The sequence below is a fragment of the Lissotriton helveticus genome, chromosome 6 (assembly GCF_964261635.1).
Source record: "Lissotriton helveticus chromosome 6, aLisHel1.1, whole genome shotgun sequence".
Lineage (NCBI taxonomy): Eukaryota > Metazoa > Chordata > Amphibia > Caudata > Salamandridae > Lissotriton > Lissotriton helveticus.
The window spans coordinates 2,043,662,670-2,043,679,315 of NC_136067.1; the positions used below are offsets into that span (position 1 = coordinate 2,043,662,670).

At 43.4% G+C, this 16,646-nt stretch overlaps 1 protein-coding gene across 1 annotated transcript in view; it reads right to left on the reverse strand.

Annotated features, from left to right (window-relative positions):
* PREB (prolactin regulatory element binding) overlaps window positions 1-16,646 on the reverse strand; it is a 67,475-nt gene that overhangs the window by 46,534 nt on the left and 4,295 nt on the right. Inside the window, exon 2 of the mRNA XM_078650072.1 lies at window positions 10,663-10,864. Coding sequence (XP_078506198.1) covers window positions 10,663-10,864 — 202 coding nt within the window. The remainder of the gene's footprint in view (window positions 1-10,662; window positions 10,865-16,646) is intronic.

A 16,646-nucleotide genomic window follows, 5' to 3' on the forward strand; every position in this document is an offset into this window, starting at 1 on the left:
GTGCCAAGTCAGCAACTAGAAAGCAGCAGTGCTGCTGGAAACTTGTAAAGCACACAAACTCTCCGGAAGGAGTACTGTGCACTTTATAAGAAAATATATTACTATAGATGCTATTTACCAACACATTATCCCAGTTTAATTTAAATTTGATTTGTTCCTGTCCAGAAACAGCCTGGCAATTCAGAATAATTCTATGTCAGGAGCAAAGGCGAGGATTATGCTATATTTTCCTCACTTTAATAAACAGCAGCCATGTAAAAAAAATGCATAACCACAAGTCCCATAAACATTAGGGATCAAGTTTATTGGAGTTCAACAAAGGTCAACCAAACAGGATATCACAAGTCCATCCTAGTCCCACAACAGTGTCCTTTCTTCCTCTTACTTCGCTTCTCCTCACAGTCACAAGATAAGTGCAGGCTCTGAACCACTTATTCCTTGTTTATTGTACCAGTTGCAGTGATTTTTGCTTAACACGTTTATTCCTTTCACAGGGTCATGATTTCTGCCCGCGGAAGCGCGCTTGCTTCAACGCGGTGCTTTCCATCTTACAAGACGTTTAGGGCTGTGGAATGGGGTCCTCCAACCGCTGGGTGGCACCCATACATCTCTTGGGGGTTAAGCATGGCCACCAATCAGATTGCAGGATTACAATCGGATCAGTTGCATGGCTGGTGTCTTCCCTGAAAGCCCCTCTGGCCAGGAATGTTTGACACCCCTAGGGGTCTGTATTCCATCGACAGGTGGCACTGAATTTTAATGTTTCACGCTAGTTGTGCACTTTACACCCCACGGGTCAGTACTTGAGGTCGTTGACCTCTTATATCACAGCCTGTTATGCCCGTTCTGGGACTTCAAGGCATTTTCCTTGGTGCGTGTGATTTAGGGGGCGAAGACATTAACCAGGGAACAATAATACCTACTTGCTTTGTTTCTGGGGCACCCCACCTGGACCTTATTACCATTACTATTACACTAGTACTTATATATTACACAGTCAAGCACACAGCTTTAGATGGGCCAAACTAATTTCCCTCCCTGCAAGCTTGATTTCACCTTGAGAACATAAAGGGCTGCCTGTGTCCTTCACTAATTGGTGCCTCTCAGGCCCCTATTGTTTTCTGGTACTATCCAGACCACATTATGCCCCTACAATGCAAGAGATCCATGACTCCTACACGGAGGAGGAGGCAATTACTTACCTCCCCACAGACTATGACTTCTGTGAGATCATAAACTCCTCAATCCACTGGGCGGTCTTGAGGCCATGGCAACGCTTGAGAACAAGCTTCTGACACTGGCAGCGCAGGACCTTAGACCCCTCGACCAGAGGACAGAACCCAGCCCCCCCCCTAACCCCCCCACAACCTTCCCCAAAGCCTATGGGCAGACCTGAGACATGCTGGTACGAAGCACACTAGGATAGACTTGGACGTCTTTTCCTGTCTTAAGTGTGCCATCTTGGACCATAGATCCTTGAAGCCGGCAGGTCCCTGAAACCACCCCTCATCCCTGGTCCCTGACCTAGATTCCCCTCTCCCTGATGGGGATGAAGCCCCAGTGTCAGAGGGAGACAGAGCCTGATAGGCCCTGGCATCCCCACTCAGCCCCTGTGCCGCCAATAGACCCATTTTGGGTCCTGATTCGGATCTACTCAATCCTGACTAACCTCTTACATTCCAGATCTTCCGATTAGGTTCCGGCAGAGAAGGTAGCCATCTACGTGGCAGAAAGGCTAAGAAAGGCATTGGACAAAGAAGTCTGCAACCGCCTTAAGGTGGAATGCCCCCGCCTTTCCTTGGCAAATAAAGTGGCCCATACGCGGTGACAGCTCTCTCAGTATATGTGCGATCCCATTAAAGGCATAGATTGATCCTGTCAGGACAAACTTTTAGATGTAGAAGGCCCATTGACTAAGATTCTCGATATGGAGGAGAATGCCAAGGCCTCCGGCTCACTCATTCCCCCTGAAGTTATCTCTGGAATGGCGCAGAGGGCAATAATATTCTTTGACAATGCCACTGGCGCCATATCCACAGAGAGGAGAAGGTCCCTCTTAATCAAGATTGACCCCAAATTTGGGGGCACGCTTTGTGCACAATTTATATGGCTCCCCCGTGCAGTTTAGGCTTCAGCAACCCCTTATTTTTCTGAAGAAGAATTGTCCTTGGTAGAGGTGGAAATCCAGGCCCTTCTAGCCAAAGAGGCAACTGTTCAGAAAACCCGGCATCCTTACGGCTCCCTAAGCAACTTTTTTTGGGGGGGACAAACATGATGATGGGAAACGTCCAGTGATCGATCTCGAATAATTCAACAAATGGCTGGTTTAATGCCACTTCAATAAGTCTCCGAGATTTATTCCTTCCCAACGACTGGCTAGTTGATCTGAACTTAAAGGATGCGTACCTTACGGTTCACATATTTCCCCCTCACTGACACTTCCTCCAGTTTCCATGGCTCCACAGCACTTACAAATTAACTACCATCCCATTCAACCCCTCCTTATCTCCCTGGTGTTTCACCAAGATCCTCAGACCAGAAGGGTAACACCTTCGGGCCAGAGGGGTTCGCCTGATCATCTACCTGGACGATCTACTGTTGATAAACCAGGATCCAGGAGCCTTATGGACCCATCCCTAGTAGGCACAGGAGGACTATGGTCAGAACTAGAGAGTTCTCTTCACATCAATTGCTTAGAACTGATGGCAGGCTCATTCGCTGTCAAATGTGGTACAAAGGAACAAATACAATTTAATGTCCTCCTCAAGATGGGCAATGTAGCAGCAGTCAGGTACATCAATCACCTTGGTGGGGGACTCAATCCCAACCCCTATCAGATCTGGCCAGTTGCTTCTGGCAGTACTGTCTGGAGAATCGGTTCTCAGACACAGCAGAACATCTTCTGGATGCGGACAATCAGGTGGAAGACTGGCAGTCCCGATATCTGAGAGACCTCAGCATCTGGAAGCTGGATCCCTCTGTCTTTCGGGAACTGAGCCTCCATTGGGGCCCCTTCTCAGTGGACCTCTCTGCATCACAAAGTTGCCAAGTACTTCAGCTGAAGACCGGACCCCTCGGCTCAGGCAGTGGATGCATTCATGCAGAGTTGGGAGTGAGAGAAGAGTTATGCCTTTCCCCCCTATCTCAATGATAATGAGGATGTCCGCTCAAGTTCAGCAACGGCGAGCTGAGATAGTAGTAATCACTCCTCTGTGGAGGCCTCAAGCATGGTTTCCAGTTCTGATGGAACTTTCTTAGGATTTTCCTACCCCTGTTTCAGACTCCCCTCTGAGATCCCTCCGACAATCCCCACCATCTAGGCCTGGAGGATTCTCTGCGGCTCATGGCGTGGAGGATTACCAGGTATGATGGCATGTCTCAGGTCTTTCGCTCCAGCCTGCAGAGCTTCTCGCCAAAGCACAGGCAAACAATACGACAAAAAACTGTAGATCAGCTTGGTCCAGATGGTTGGGTTGGTGTTGTCAACAGCACTTAGATTCCGTGGGGGCCGCCAATGTCTATGACCTGAACTTCCTGGCCTCTCTGGCATTGGAGGGCATGGCTTACAGAACGATTAACACAATCTGTAATTTCCACTGGTCATCTCCCCCATTGATGGACTTTCTGTAGGTGAACACGCGCTAACACGAAAGTGTCTTAGGGGAGTATGTCTCTCTAACCCCCCAGAACCAATGTATTCAGTCCTTTGGGACGTGAATGTGCTTCTCAATCTTTTCCTCTCCTGGCTGAGTGGCAAATACTTTTTTTTAAAAAACTTTTTATTTGTAAAAAAAAAACAACAAAGTGGTTGTCACACATAAGGCATACATTTGGTACATGATATCTGAATGAAAATCACAGGAATTACAATTCTGTCAGATCTCTTTTAATCATGGGAATAAGTCTATTGCTACGGAGATCATAAGTCAGTTAGCTCGTCAATGGGGGTAATGTGGGGGGCCTCACATATATTTCCCCAGTAGTCATTCTATTTGGACCACACCGCCACCCACTTCCGTGGACATCCCCGGCCCACATAGACTGTCTTCTCCTGAACCATACTCCAATCCATATCATTCTTCCAGGAACTGAGCGTTGGTGGTGTGACAGCCCCCCACAACCTCGCGATATTTCTCTTTGCGATTGCTAGGCCTAACGTCACCCATAGTTTGCCTTTCGATGGGAGGTTAGAGGGCTCCCAGATATTAAAAAGGCACCTCTTAGCCTCAGGGCGCAATTCCACCCCCCACACCTCATACATACAATTGAGCACCCGAGTCCAGTAGGTCTGTATTACCTGGCATTCCCATATTATGTGTAAGAAGGTACCAACCTCCCCACACCCCCTGCGACTGAGTCCAGTTTTACTACGACCCATCAGTGCTAGCCTAGTGCCAGAGACCTAGACTCGATGCGAGATCTTCAACTGGATCAGTCGTAATTTTGCAGAGATTGCTATTTCCCTGGGGGATGCCAGCGCCTCTCGCCATTCTTCATCACCAATTTCAAGTCAGTCTGCCTCCCATTTCCCCCTCAGAGCCAGTAGTGGGTCCGGGGTATGATTAATGAGTTTTTTATATGTGAGAGAGATGGCCCTCTCCGGGATGGCCATCAAGTAGTCTGTCTTTGAGTGGTGAGGACTCCAGGAGTTGCGCCCCTGGAGGTATATTGGCCTGAAGTGCATGCCGGACCTGCATGTAGCGGAAGTGTTCTGTCCAGGCCAGGTCATAGGTGTGTTGAAGGGTGTCAAATGGTATTACCCCGTCTGGGCCCCACATATCCTTGATTCGAGATATCCCTATCAGGTCCCAATTGCAAAATCTTTTTGTGCGGCTAAGAGTGCCTAGTTTTTCCGAGGCCCAAAGCGGGGTTGCTGGGGTACCATTGTCAGCCCATCCCAATTTCTTTTGGACTATGTGCCACGGCTGGGAGTGCTTTGTAGGTCCCGTGAGGTGGTACCTACCAGGTCTAGAGTAGAGGGCCGCCTCAAAATTCCCACCCGGAAGCAGCCATTTATCCATCTCGTACCCTGGGTCATTCCCTGCACAGTATGTACCCTGGTTTATGGCCGACAGGTGCGCCGCCCAATAGTATTTCCGGATGTCCGGGAGCGCTGTCCCCCCATCGTCCCCCCATCGAACCACCCAAGCGTGGAGTGGCAAATACTTGTCTAGGAAGCAGTTATCTGCTAAGCTTGCGTCCCTCCTCTGCTGGTCTCTTGTAGATTAGTTTCCGATGTCAGGGCTTTAGACATCACTGATCGATGCTTACCCCGGAATGAGTGACTTTTCATGTTTCAAGAAGAACTAAGAATAATTCCAAGGTGATACTTGCCATTCCCACATTTTCCCAAAGTTATGCGTGGTTAGATGTATTAAGCCTTATGAAGCAATGACAGAGGACCTCCACCCCCATGGACAGTGGCAACTTCTTATTGCTCTCACAAAGCCGCAAAAGGCAGTTTCATCCCCTACCATCCCTAGATGGGTCACGCAAGAGGAAGGCATCAACACTCAGACATTCAGAACCCATTCCACCAGAGGAGTTGTGGCATCTAAAGCCTTCTCCTTGGGAGCTCGATTACAGAAAATCATGAATGCAGCCGGCTGGTCGTCGGACTCTGCTTTCAAGAATTTTTATTTTAAGCCGCTTCATAGCATGGCATGCGTAGTGGTGGATAAGCTTTGAACTTTTATAATCCTCGCCTCCAGTCCGGACATAGAATATAAAATTTCCTAGCTTTTGTAATGGAAAGTTTCAATTCTATTAAGGACACAGAAGCGAGGATTATCCCCCCTTCCACCTGGGGTGTGGAACAACTGTATCCCCCACAGGTATATGTGATGCTTCGTAATGAATAGGAGTAACTCATTTCAATTTTATGTGAATTCCAATGTCAATAAACGTTATATCTGAATGCTTTGTACTGTCTTCAAGGCAAGTACTTTATGTTATTGTGTCTTATGGCTGTTGCATTTCAAAATAAGTTCTCAACGCTGTTCTCTTTTAGAGGAAATGATTCTGGCAAGCAGAAGTAATGATTGATTCTGGCTTTTCATCACTCAAAGAAAGAGGAAGAAAGGACACTGTTGTGGGACTATGATGAACTTGTGATATCCTAATTGGTTGACCTTTGTTGAACTCCAATTAACTGGATCCCTAATGTTCTTGGGACTTCTGGTTTATTAATGTTTTAACACGACTGAAGTTTATTAAATGAAAGAAAATATTGTATAATCCTCGCCTATGTGTCCTTAATAGAACTGACACTGTCTGTTATGAAAGCTAGGAAATGTTATATTATCTGTAAATAAACATACCGATGTTAGATTTGAAAATAATGAGTAACTGCTGATACTTTTTGTGGTACCTTGGGAATAAGAGTAATAAGCAAAATTACATGCATTTTGTCCCTGGCCAGAAGCTTGATGACTTCATCTCCACTAATATTTCTCTTCTATATAATTTTTTGTATATTTTGTGTCTACCTCAGAGGGCGTTGAGAGGTAGGACAAGAAGTTTGGAGACACAAGAACACTACTTACGATAAAGGTAGGAAAAATGATGTTCTCCAGTGTGAAAGCCAATCTCCAAGCGACCTTTGTGGATACACATGTAAAGTCTTGCGAAGGATAAAGAAAGGCATAAATTGGCCCCCGAGGCCTGCTTAGTGGATCTGGTCTCTGGCATCTGACCAGAAATGGATGAGTCCGACTGTAAAAGTGATCTACTCATATACAATTCCATTCCATATTTAGCGCCGGGTGAGAGGCATTGCCTCAGCATTCCGACCACTCTCCTGCAACAGCCACTGGAGGAATAACCCCTAAATCATAAAGGCAGTGGTTTTGTGGTGAAGGAACAGCACTTTTATGACAGTGGCTGTAAGCTATACGTGGTAATTTACGTGCTGATTGTTTGTGTTAGCCAAGGTAAATGAGCTGCCTAAGTAGCATTGACTGAGTACGCTATTTGAAAATCTGCACTCGTTTCACATAATGTACATTCAATTGTAAAATGGGTAATATGGATGGTTTGTGCATGTAATGTTAAATTAACTGACTTAAATTTGAGATATATGGTATGGGAAAAACTTTCACACAAATGTATATATATTTTAATGGAAGTGCTGCAGTAATGGATCTGGTACTATTTCAAGTGGAAAGCCTTGGCAGCCATGCATATATTTATGTTCTTGTGTTCCAGGCTGCAAGGAAATTACGCATTTTAACAAAAATCCACCCTTAAAACAAAAAGTATACCTTGAATTGATTAAAAATTAATTTAACATCTACTTTACAAAAATCAAATGCGGTTTCAAAACTAAAGTGGCCATGGCATTTGAGAGAGGAGAAATAAATGTGGTGTAATTCTATGGCAGAAGACGTGGAGGTCATTGCAGATCTCTAGAATAGTTCTCTTCAATGAAGAACAAAACCAGCCATACCAATATTTTCTAGCAAATTAAGACACTGGCAATATGATAAATTAGGTGGGCCCGGTTTCACATTTTCACTTTGGGAAATATGGTTTTAAAATCGGCCTTTCGTCAACTGCTAATGACTACATCTCACCAAAACAGATCACAAAAATGCACTATGTTATATTAAAAGGTTTTTTGCTGTCAATTGGGGAAAATATTCTCATTGGGGAGGCAGATCTATGAAAGGTCCCAGTATGCCTGCCCCCATTTAACTATTTTTACGGGAAAGAAAATATTGAATAAAAAGTCCAGCTCGAGAATGGTGCAAATGTGTGCTTTCACTAAAAAGATGCCCTCAGGCCAAACAGTTCAACTGCATGTTTTCACCAACAATCACGCTTTTTCTGAGTGCCTGAAGCAACGTTTCAATACCGTAAAGGGTGCGCTACACAGGGCAAGCCAGATCTTGCAGGAGATACCACTAGACATAAGCGTTAGGGTCTTTGTAATTGGTTAACATTGATGTCATTTTTGCATTGTGTGGTACTTCGCTTGATGAAAGGTAGAAAACCAAAAGAATGCGGTACATATCTTCAATGGTTAAGAAAAGATGTTTGTGTTATCTACCAAATTCCCAAGTAGGAGAGATCTTCACTACAACTTTGGAAGGAATTTGGAATGTGCTTTCTGTGGCATAACCCATCAACTTGATAATCACATCCTTTCTTAGCACTTCCAGTATCTGAGAATTTGGTACAGCTAACTCTGGCAGACTTATTTTCTAAGACCTGCGACTCCACACCTAAGTGCATCATCCAGAGAGCCCTGGTACAGGACCTGGAATTATCCTCTCTGAGTTACCAATACCACAGGTATCAGCAACTCCTTACTGGGAATTATCCTATGTATCGTTATCAATCTGGTTATTTGGATTCTGCAGCTACCCAGTCTGCACCCGCTTCCTTTGTCACAGTGTCAGTCCGATTAATCAGATTAAGGGGAGTATGTCGCTAATCAGTCGACATCAACATCTTAATGGGAAACAGTCAGATGTTCAGATATTACAATGAGGTGCGTATTTTGAGTACAGGACATGTTAAAAAAGCATACCGAGTGGGGACGGGACATCTAATGTAATGCTACATATCCCTACAGCAGCAACCGTCCCCACATTACCCTATGTGTAATGTTCTATAAAGGGAACTATAGACCTAAGCTAGGCAGTAAAGGTTCCATTGTACATAATTGAATTGTGTCTATATCACATCACCTTTACCCTGTCCCTCACTGATCCAACCACTCCCATTTCCTTTCAATTCTCCTTCTTCTCTGCACCGAGAGCACTGTATTATATTGTAAATAATGAGACTATGCAGAAAATCACACTGTATATAATGAAATTATGCAGAGATCATAAAAATGTACATGAATATTCTGAAGTATAAGAGCATGTACTGAGGACTTGATTGAATGAATTAAATTCATGGTTTTGAAGCAAACAATTTGCTTCACTTCATGGTCTACTGTTTAAATAAGCTTTAACACCAATTCACTATACCGACTATCTTGCTATTGTACCTATGATATGACCCAAGTCGAGTATTTTTAAGGGCCAACCCCGTTAAAACTTAACACCAATGTCATTAGGCGCAGACAGAATGTCTGCAAGGTGTTCCCGAAGGAGGGATACGCGCTGGACAATGACTGGGCTCACATTGTACAAGTGGCCACGTGCGGCAGAGGGTCGCAGTTGTTGATGTCCCCAATAATGTGTCCGTATTGTAATGGAGGATTTCCATGTTCTCAACTATGGTGACATTGTGGGAAAGAGTATAAAGTGAAGACAGGTATACACAAAGAGAAAGCATCAAAAGACATGTGGGGAGGATTAGCAGAGACAGCAGGAGGCGAGTCAAATCACATAAGGAGCCAGCTGAGCAGGTCCTTACACCAGTAGCGCCCTGGGCGGAAGATATTTTCCGCCCTCGCTAATGCTGATGAATACAAAGGGACACCCGTCCATTTTCACAAGCCAGTCTCGAGATGGCTACATCAGTTCCGCGACTTTCCTGTGAACTTTTCCCAGCTCACCTGATTCACCCACAACGTAGCTCCATCAGGCTGGTTCCAAGTCATTTGTTGGGTTAGGGGTGTTGAAGTGTCTCTCGCCGGGGGCTAGAGATAGATGGGAGAAGAAGGTGGGGGGCTGATAGGGTACTAGACACAGTAAATGCTGCACCTTGAAAAAACAAGCATTTGCAATGCAATATGTCTCGCATTTACGTGAGTTTAAGCTACAGGCATTATAAATGACAATTCCTTTTATTTATGTTTTGAAAACCAAAACATAAATAAAAGTCATTGTCATTTACAGTGCCAATAGCTCAAACTCGCATAAATGCGAGACCAATTGCATTGCAAATGCTTGTTCATGTCTGGTTACACACTGCCGTATTTATCTTTTCCCAAATGCTAATGAGTTGCCTACAGTAGAGGGCGTGGTAAATTGCTGAAAGGTACATGGTATTTATTTAACATTATGTCGGAAGTAACAACAGTTTTGTAACTTTCTGTTTTATAACTTAATGTGCATGCCATTCTGCCATAACCACTTCCACTGTTGGAATTACAGCACCAGAGAACGGAATATAAAAAATGGGTGCCTTTTGGTAGACGCTTTTCCCCAGATGAACAAACAAACAAAAACACATACACTTGTCAGTGTATGTTTTTTGTGAAGGCTTTCGAGTCCCTATACCTATAAGAATCAACATTTTACTGATTGAAAATTACCACTCTGAAGGCCAAAGCAAAGTTTTGATGTACATCAGTGTTGCACATAATTAACAGATCTCACTTAAAAGCCTTTGGAATTCACGCACAGTGTGGAACATAACTTAAAAGGGTGGAAATGACAGTTAGGTTTCCCGGCTCTGAATAAGGGCAAACACACAGTATGATGGTGCTAGCTGTGACAAAAAAAACATAAAGGTGGCGATCGAGTCAGAAGTATTGATATCTTAGCTCCTGATTAAATGGGCTCTAGTTTGACCAGAGACATTCTCATGAAAATGGACAGCAAGAGTCAGCAAAACCAAGCAATCATTGACATTTGCGCTTTGGTGAATAAGATCCATTTGACGACTTGGCATATTCAAAGAAAAATATTATAATGAGCCTTGATACTGTTGACTGCTTCCAATTCGGAAAGCTGCAAATCAAAAGATAATCGGTCTTACCAGCCTTTTCTGGCCCGTTTTGAACTTTTTTCTCCACTGGCTTCTGAACCGTGAACTTGAGGAGGTGACAGCTGGCGTCCTGTCCTACTGCCATGACATTATCAGCCAGTGACATGTTCATGGGAGCCCGAGTCTCTGTGTCATGCGAGTGGAGAAGGGAGGCACTCAGTTTGCCATTAATCTGCTCCAAACGCAGGAAGTGCTGAGGAGAAAGAGAAGACCCCATAAAAACCGAGGCAACTCAACAAATTATTGTAGCCTGTTCATCAGAGTACAAACACAATTTTTCAATGTGGCTCTACCTCAGGGCTCGTAAATGTTTTCTGCAGCAATGACTATTAAGGAAAGTCCTCCCGAGCTACTACCAAATGTTATCAATTTAAAACAGTGACCACATATATTAACCTTACACTCAGACCATCCTAAGCAGGAATATAAATAGTTACCACCCAAGCATCTCAGACGAGGTTACCAGCAGAAATGCCAGGAAAAGGATTATCAATATTAACTGCGTCCATCTGAAGAATTAAATACCAGCCAGAGCATCATGTGACATCACGTAAAAAGGACATAAATCTCCCCAACTGAACTTGAGTTATCATTGAATTATCAACTTTAAATTTAGCATGGAATTGCAACCTTTTGTCTCCTATCAGTATTTTTAAAACATTTATTTTTTTACCAAATACTCTTTTCCGTTTTGGGCAAACAGACTCAATTTTCTCCCATATTTTTTTGTTGTTGACAAAAAATCTTTTTTTGCCTTCAAAATGTCAGTTTTCATTTCTAGGACATGCACAGTCCCCAAACATCAACTTCATACATGCCCATGTACAAACACCTCTCATGGACATTTCTTTCCTCAAACACCAAGTAATACGCTCATAGGCCATGGATGCTCACCAGAACACCAAAGATGCCTTTAAAATGCCAATGAGGCCCACCATTACACCAGAAACATTACTATAACAAGGCTGGACACCACAATGGCCAGGATGTAAACCATATATTAATCATGGTCAATATTGCGTGAGGGCGGCCACCATTACATCAAGGATAGTTAAAAGTAGTCGAGTAATGCTTTAAATATGTCAAGGTTGGCTGCTGGAATGCCCTAACTAGATCAAGAATGCCCAGAAATTGCTCAAGGATAGCAATTCATATACCACTGCCACGTTATGCTATGAACGTACACAATTGAGCCAAAGATGAACATCGTGTGATGAGGGTAGCATACACTTTCTGTGGTCCTGGACACCATGCATAGCTTCCAGGGAGTGACACTATTCATTAGAGAGCTGCACAGTGTCACAGATATACATAAATGTGCACACATGCATAAATAGACGAATGCACATGAGGCTCTTAATTGCCTAGGTTCTGGATCCATACCTTACTTGCCTCAGCTCTTGATCTAATCATGCATCCAACTAGCGTATTCCCACTCTGGTTCCTGCAGCCCCACACTTCAGTGAATCAGCCCAGGTTACTGTGCAGGCTACTGCTGGCATTCTTTTGTGTCTTACTGTTCACACACATGGTGTGAACGACAGAGCAGGGCCTACTGCATGGCTACTCACCCTCCTTGTGACTTGGCAAGATGAAGAGTAGCGACAGATGGTCATGCAGTATACCCCACTGCTGACAGTGTGTGTAAGAGTGTAATGAGCCCCTACCTTTAGTTTGGCTGGCTGTCACTGTAAGGTTCGTGAGCCGAGTAGTACGGCCTTCTTTAATATGCACAGAACCTCTGAATAAAGTACTGGGTTAGGCTTCACCTTTGACAGTTGCTTCAAGAGTGCTTGTGATCTACTAGTAACTCTCAAGTTACTCGTTGGTTACTCCTACTCTATCATAAACAGAGAACCCAACCTAGCAAAAACAGGTTACAACAGACAAAGAAGCTTTCATCATGGAGACAGTTTAGCCAACCTGAAAATAAGGGTGAGCTTAAAGCACAGTAAGACGAATAAAAGAATGGCCACCAATTTAGGGGGCTACATATATTAAAAGAAAGTATGGGGCAGTCTGGCCAAAAGCCTCTCCTATTAAGAGGATTCATTGGAAATGGCACTCATTTCAAACTATATGCAAGAGTCCTCTCAAACAAAATATTCAAGTTGGTTGATTTGGACAAGCTAGAGCGATGATCTGCAGAAACGCATAAAGAATTTGTTTTTCTCTAATGTCACATTCAGCAATATATTTTCCTCCAGGCTCAATTCATCACTAAGGCAATACAAAGGACCCTATATCTCTACATCTTCTGAATGAAATCAATGAGTGTCATTCTTGTTTGGTGACTGTAGTGGAATGGATAAATCAATATCCTAAACAGACTCATAATTAGTAAAAAAACAAAATGTGACCGTCATTTATAGCAATTTGATATGAAAGCTGTTTGTGATGGCGGACTGCAGAATTATTCAGACTACATGGAGAAGAGAATGTAAGGTCTCAAAGAAGAGATGTGAAAACAAGCTTAGGATTTATAATTCGAGTTTTTTTATTTGTACAAGTACAAACTGAACTATAGCTGAATGATAACACTTCAAATGAGAAATAAACCATAGAATATAACTAAATATAATAAAGTTATACAATGTTTATTTGAATAATGGGGAAAGGATCATGTTAGCTGTATTTTCAATTAAAAATTAACATTCACTTTTCAAGATACTGATCATCTACATTAAACAGGAAATTTATTCGGATTGTCAGGCTAGGATAAATATGCTTGAGAACAATTTACAACTATAGTGCCTGGATACCCTTTCGGTTGATTCGCTGCGCTTTATAAATCCTGATTGATTGATGGAACTAAAGAAATTCGAAGCAGATTAGGTTTTGGTGGTCATTCTGAAGACCCAGTTGGATTTTGGGAATGTGGGGACATGGTGATTTGCCTCTAAAAAGAACTGTGTAAAGAAATAAATAGGAAGGTAACAGCATTTTACCATTGGTTTTATGTCTTGAATCCCATTTCTAACTTGTATAGCACTAACAATGTTAATCAGCAGCTGGACTGTGATCCATGGATATTGTAGGAAAGTAAATTATTAATTGGGGTGGATGGTAGAACACCACTAGTAAAAAAGTTACTAACGTTTTATGTCCAAGCAAAGGTTTCAGTAACCTAAATCTGAGTTCAGTCCCTGTTAGTTGTGACACAGAGCATAATGGCTTAACTTAAAGGAAACATTTAAAGCGTTTAGAAGTACGAAAACAGTTACAAAGTCAAACAGAAAACACAATAAAAATCCCACTCCAATTTGTATAAATAAAGAAACAAAAGGACTAAACAAAATGACAAAAATGCAATAAGAGGAACCAGCGACATGACGTTTTAAAGATTTAAGAACAAAAGCATCAAGAAAAAAGTAAAACACCAATTGGAAATCACTGTTCGTGGGTTACTGCAAACTAGATGTGATTTCAGGCCGACCACAATGAAGCATAGATCCATTGCGCCATGCAGGTTCATTGCAGTCAAATGTTTTACCTTAGTACATAGTCTCTGAAATGGAAATCAAAAGCATTCAGCGGCCCATGGTTGCAAACGGTATCCGAGGAAGTCCCCATTTTTAACAAGTCCCAATTTTTCAGACATTCTAGGAGCAGGCCATCTAGACACAGCCAATGGTCCCAGGGCCTCAGGGGTAGCACTTGAGGTTTAGAATTCACTCTAGCAGAAGCCACTAGCAGGGTCCAGTACTTTTCCAGTTGCAACTAGGCTCTGCTCACTCCAGGAAAAAAAGCCTCTGGCAGCTTGTCTCTGCCTGCAGACACAAAGGAGATCAGAAAACTCAGCCTTTGAGTCCATGTCTTTGACCTGGGTACATGTGGGAGCAGGACCAGCTCTTCAGGTCTACTCACAGGTCTCAAACAGCAGGTGCATTCCTTTTGTTCTTCCACAGGCCCAGAAAGTGTTCTGCGGAGTTTGCTTTGGGATGATGCCACATTTATGGTTGGCACAAGCTAGTGGGTGGGTTGACATCTCGCTCCTCTCTAACAAATGGGGTAAAAGTTCCCAGGAGCAACCTTATCGCACAGTGCACCGTGGTCCTTAAATTCAAGATAGGGAAAACCTTTCTCTCTTGGTAAGAGCCTTTGTTACCACTCTTAGGTGTGCCCAGTGTAATGAGTAGATCCCTCATGTGTTGTCACTCAAGACTGGCCCTAGGGTAGCTCCCTCTCAAGGGTGTAAGACTAGCCTGGCTGAAGAACAAAGGTTTTCCTTACCAAGGTCTCACCTTACAATTACTTGTGAAAGGTGAGGCCCTTAAAAGTTAATGATGTTCCTATGTTCATCCTAAATGTCCTTCTGCCAAGTGGAAGAGAATGACACCCCCCACACCCAGGCCACCATTTCTGCTCTAGGATCAGTTTTCACACATCATTAAGGTAAAGTACTGACTGAGCAGATGCGAGAGAATGTATGTACATTAGCCTTCATGAGCTTCTGGCAGGGAAATGGTAACTTTCTAAAATATACTTTTGCTAAATAGTTATTAAAAATCTAACTTTACCATTAAATTTGATTGTTTATACATATTACAAATGGTGGTTGAATGGTGTTTATAACTAGCCACAAACCTGATATAGCAGAACTAATATTTTAACCTCTACTCTAGTTTTCTCATAGGCCAGTCAGAGCCTTATACTGTGAAAATAACTAATGGGGGCTTGTCACTGCAAGGACATTGTAACACAACATTTCTACATGTCCCACTTTTAAATACCATGTGCCCTCCCTGATGGGCTACAAGGTCGGAATAATGGTGACTTATTCATATTTAAAAGGAAGGTTTTCCTTGTCAAAGAGGTCACTTTCACAGGCCAGGCTGCAAGCTTAGAATGCATCAGTCAGGCTAAATGCTACAAAAATGGACAATGGAACACTCCCCGTCAACAGGAGCAACGCAAAAGAAAACATGTGGGAATTTTACATACGCAAAATGTTCTGTCACCTTACACAAAATAAAACAAAATAAATTCATTTCTTAGGAGGTCCTGTTTTAAGGCATAGTGTAATGATTCCAGGGAACCCACTTAATAAGGAATTCAATATACAAATACGGACTATGTTAAAAAGCATCTAGGCCTGTAATGCACACTAACACTATACAGACGAGTGTCGCACATGACACATTTTCGGTGAAAAAACAGCTTCCACTATTCTCTCGACAATTTTGGAGGTTTTTCATTCCCACCTTGAAAACAGATGTACAGCTGTTCTTTTTTTATTTTTATTTTTTTAAACCTTTATTTATTGCATTTCACAGAGTTACAAGACATTCACATCATTTCCAAACAAACAGCACATTACAATTGCGATACATCAATATAGCATCGTACAGTCACGTGGGCTAGAACTTCACATCATATCTAAACAGTACATTAATGAGCATCAGGTATTAGGGTGGAAACACCAGTAACACAGCCCCTCACGCCACACATTGAGAATTGCAAGTGTTAGGAACCATCCATTACTCCGGCATGCCTATCCTGCAACAACCCAGCCATGTACCAGCAATGTATTAGGGAGGACGAGTGTCAACCCTCTCGGGGATTGCTACTTATACAAATCTCATCGGTTGACATTCAGTGGCCCTGGTGGCCTCAGTGTGCCTAACGTGCACCATCCAAAATGTCCCCACCGCACCCCCCCTGAACGCAATAAGCGCACGCGCACTAACTGGCGTCTGTCGCAATGTGATGCATGGTCCCCATCCCCCAGGGGGTGCAGCTACAGGTGCCCAGCCCCTAAACCCTGTGTGCATGGGAGGTGCCAATCTGATCGCAGCATGAGTGTAACTGGGGAGCCGCGACACAAGCCGCGCAGACAGCATCAACCAAACCGCAGGTGTCCCATAGCCTTCCACCTCGCCTCTACTCTGAGCAGCCCATCACTCTGTCAGCAGAAAGAGGGTGTCTTCACCAGCTAGGGTGACGTCTTTGTATCAGGGCGCCGCCCAACAGTA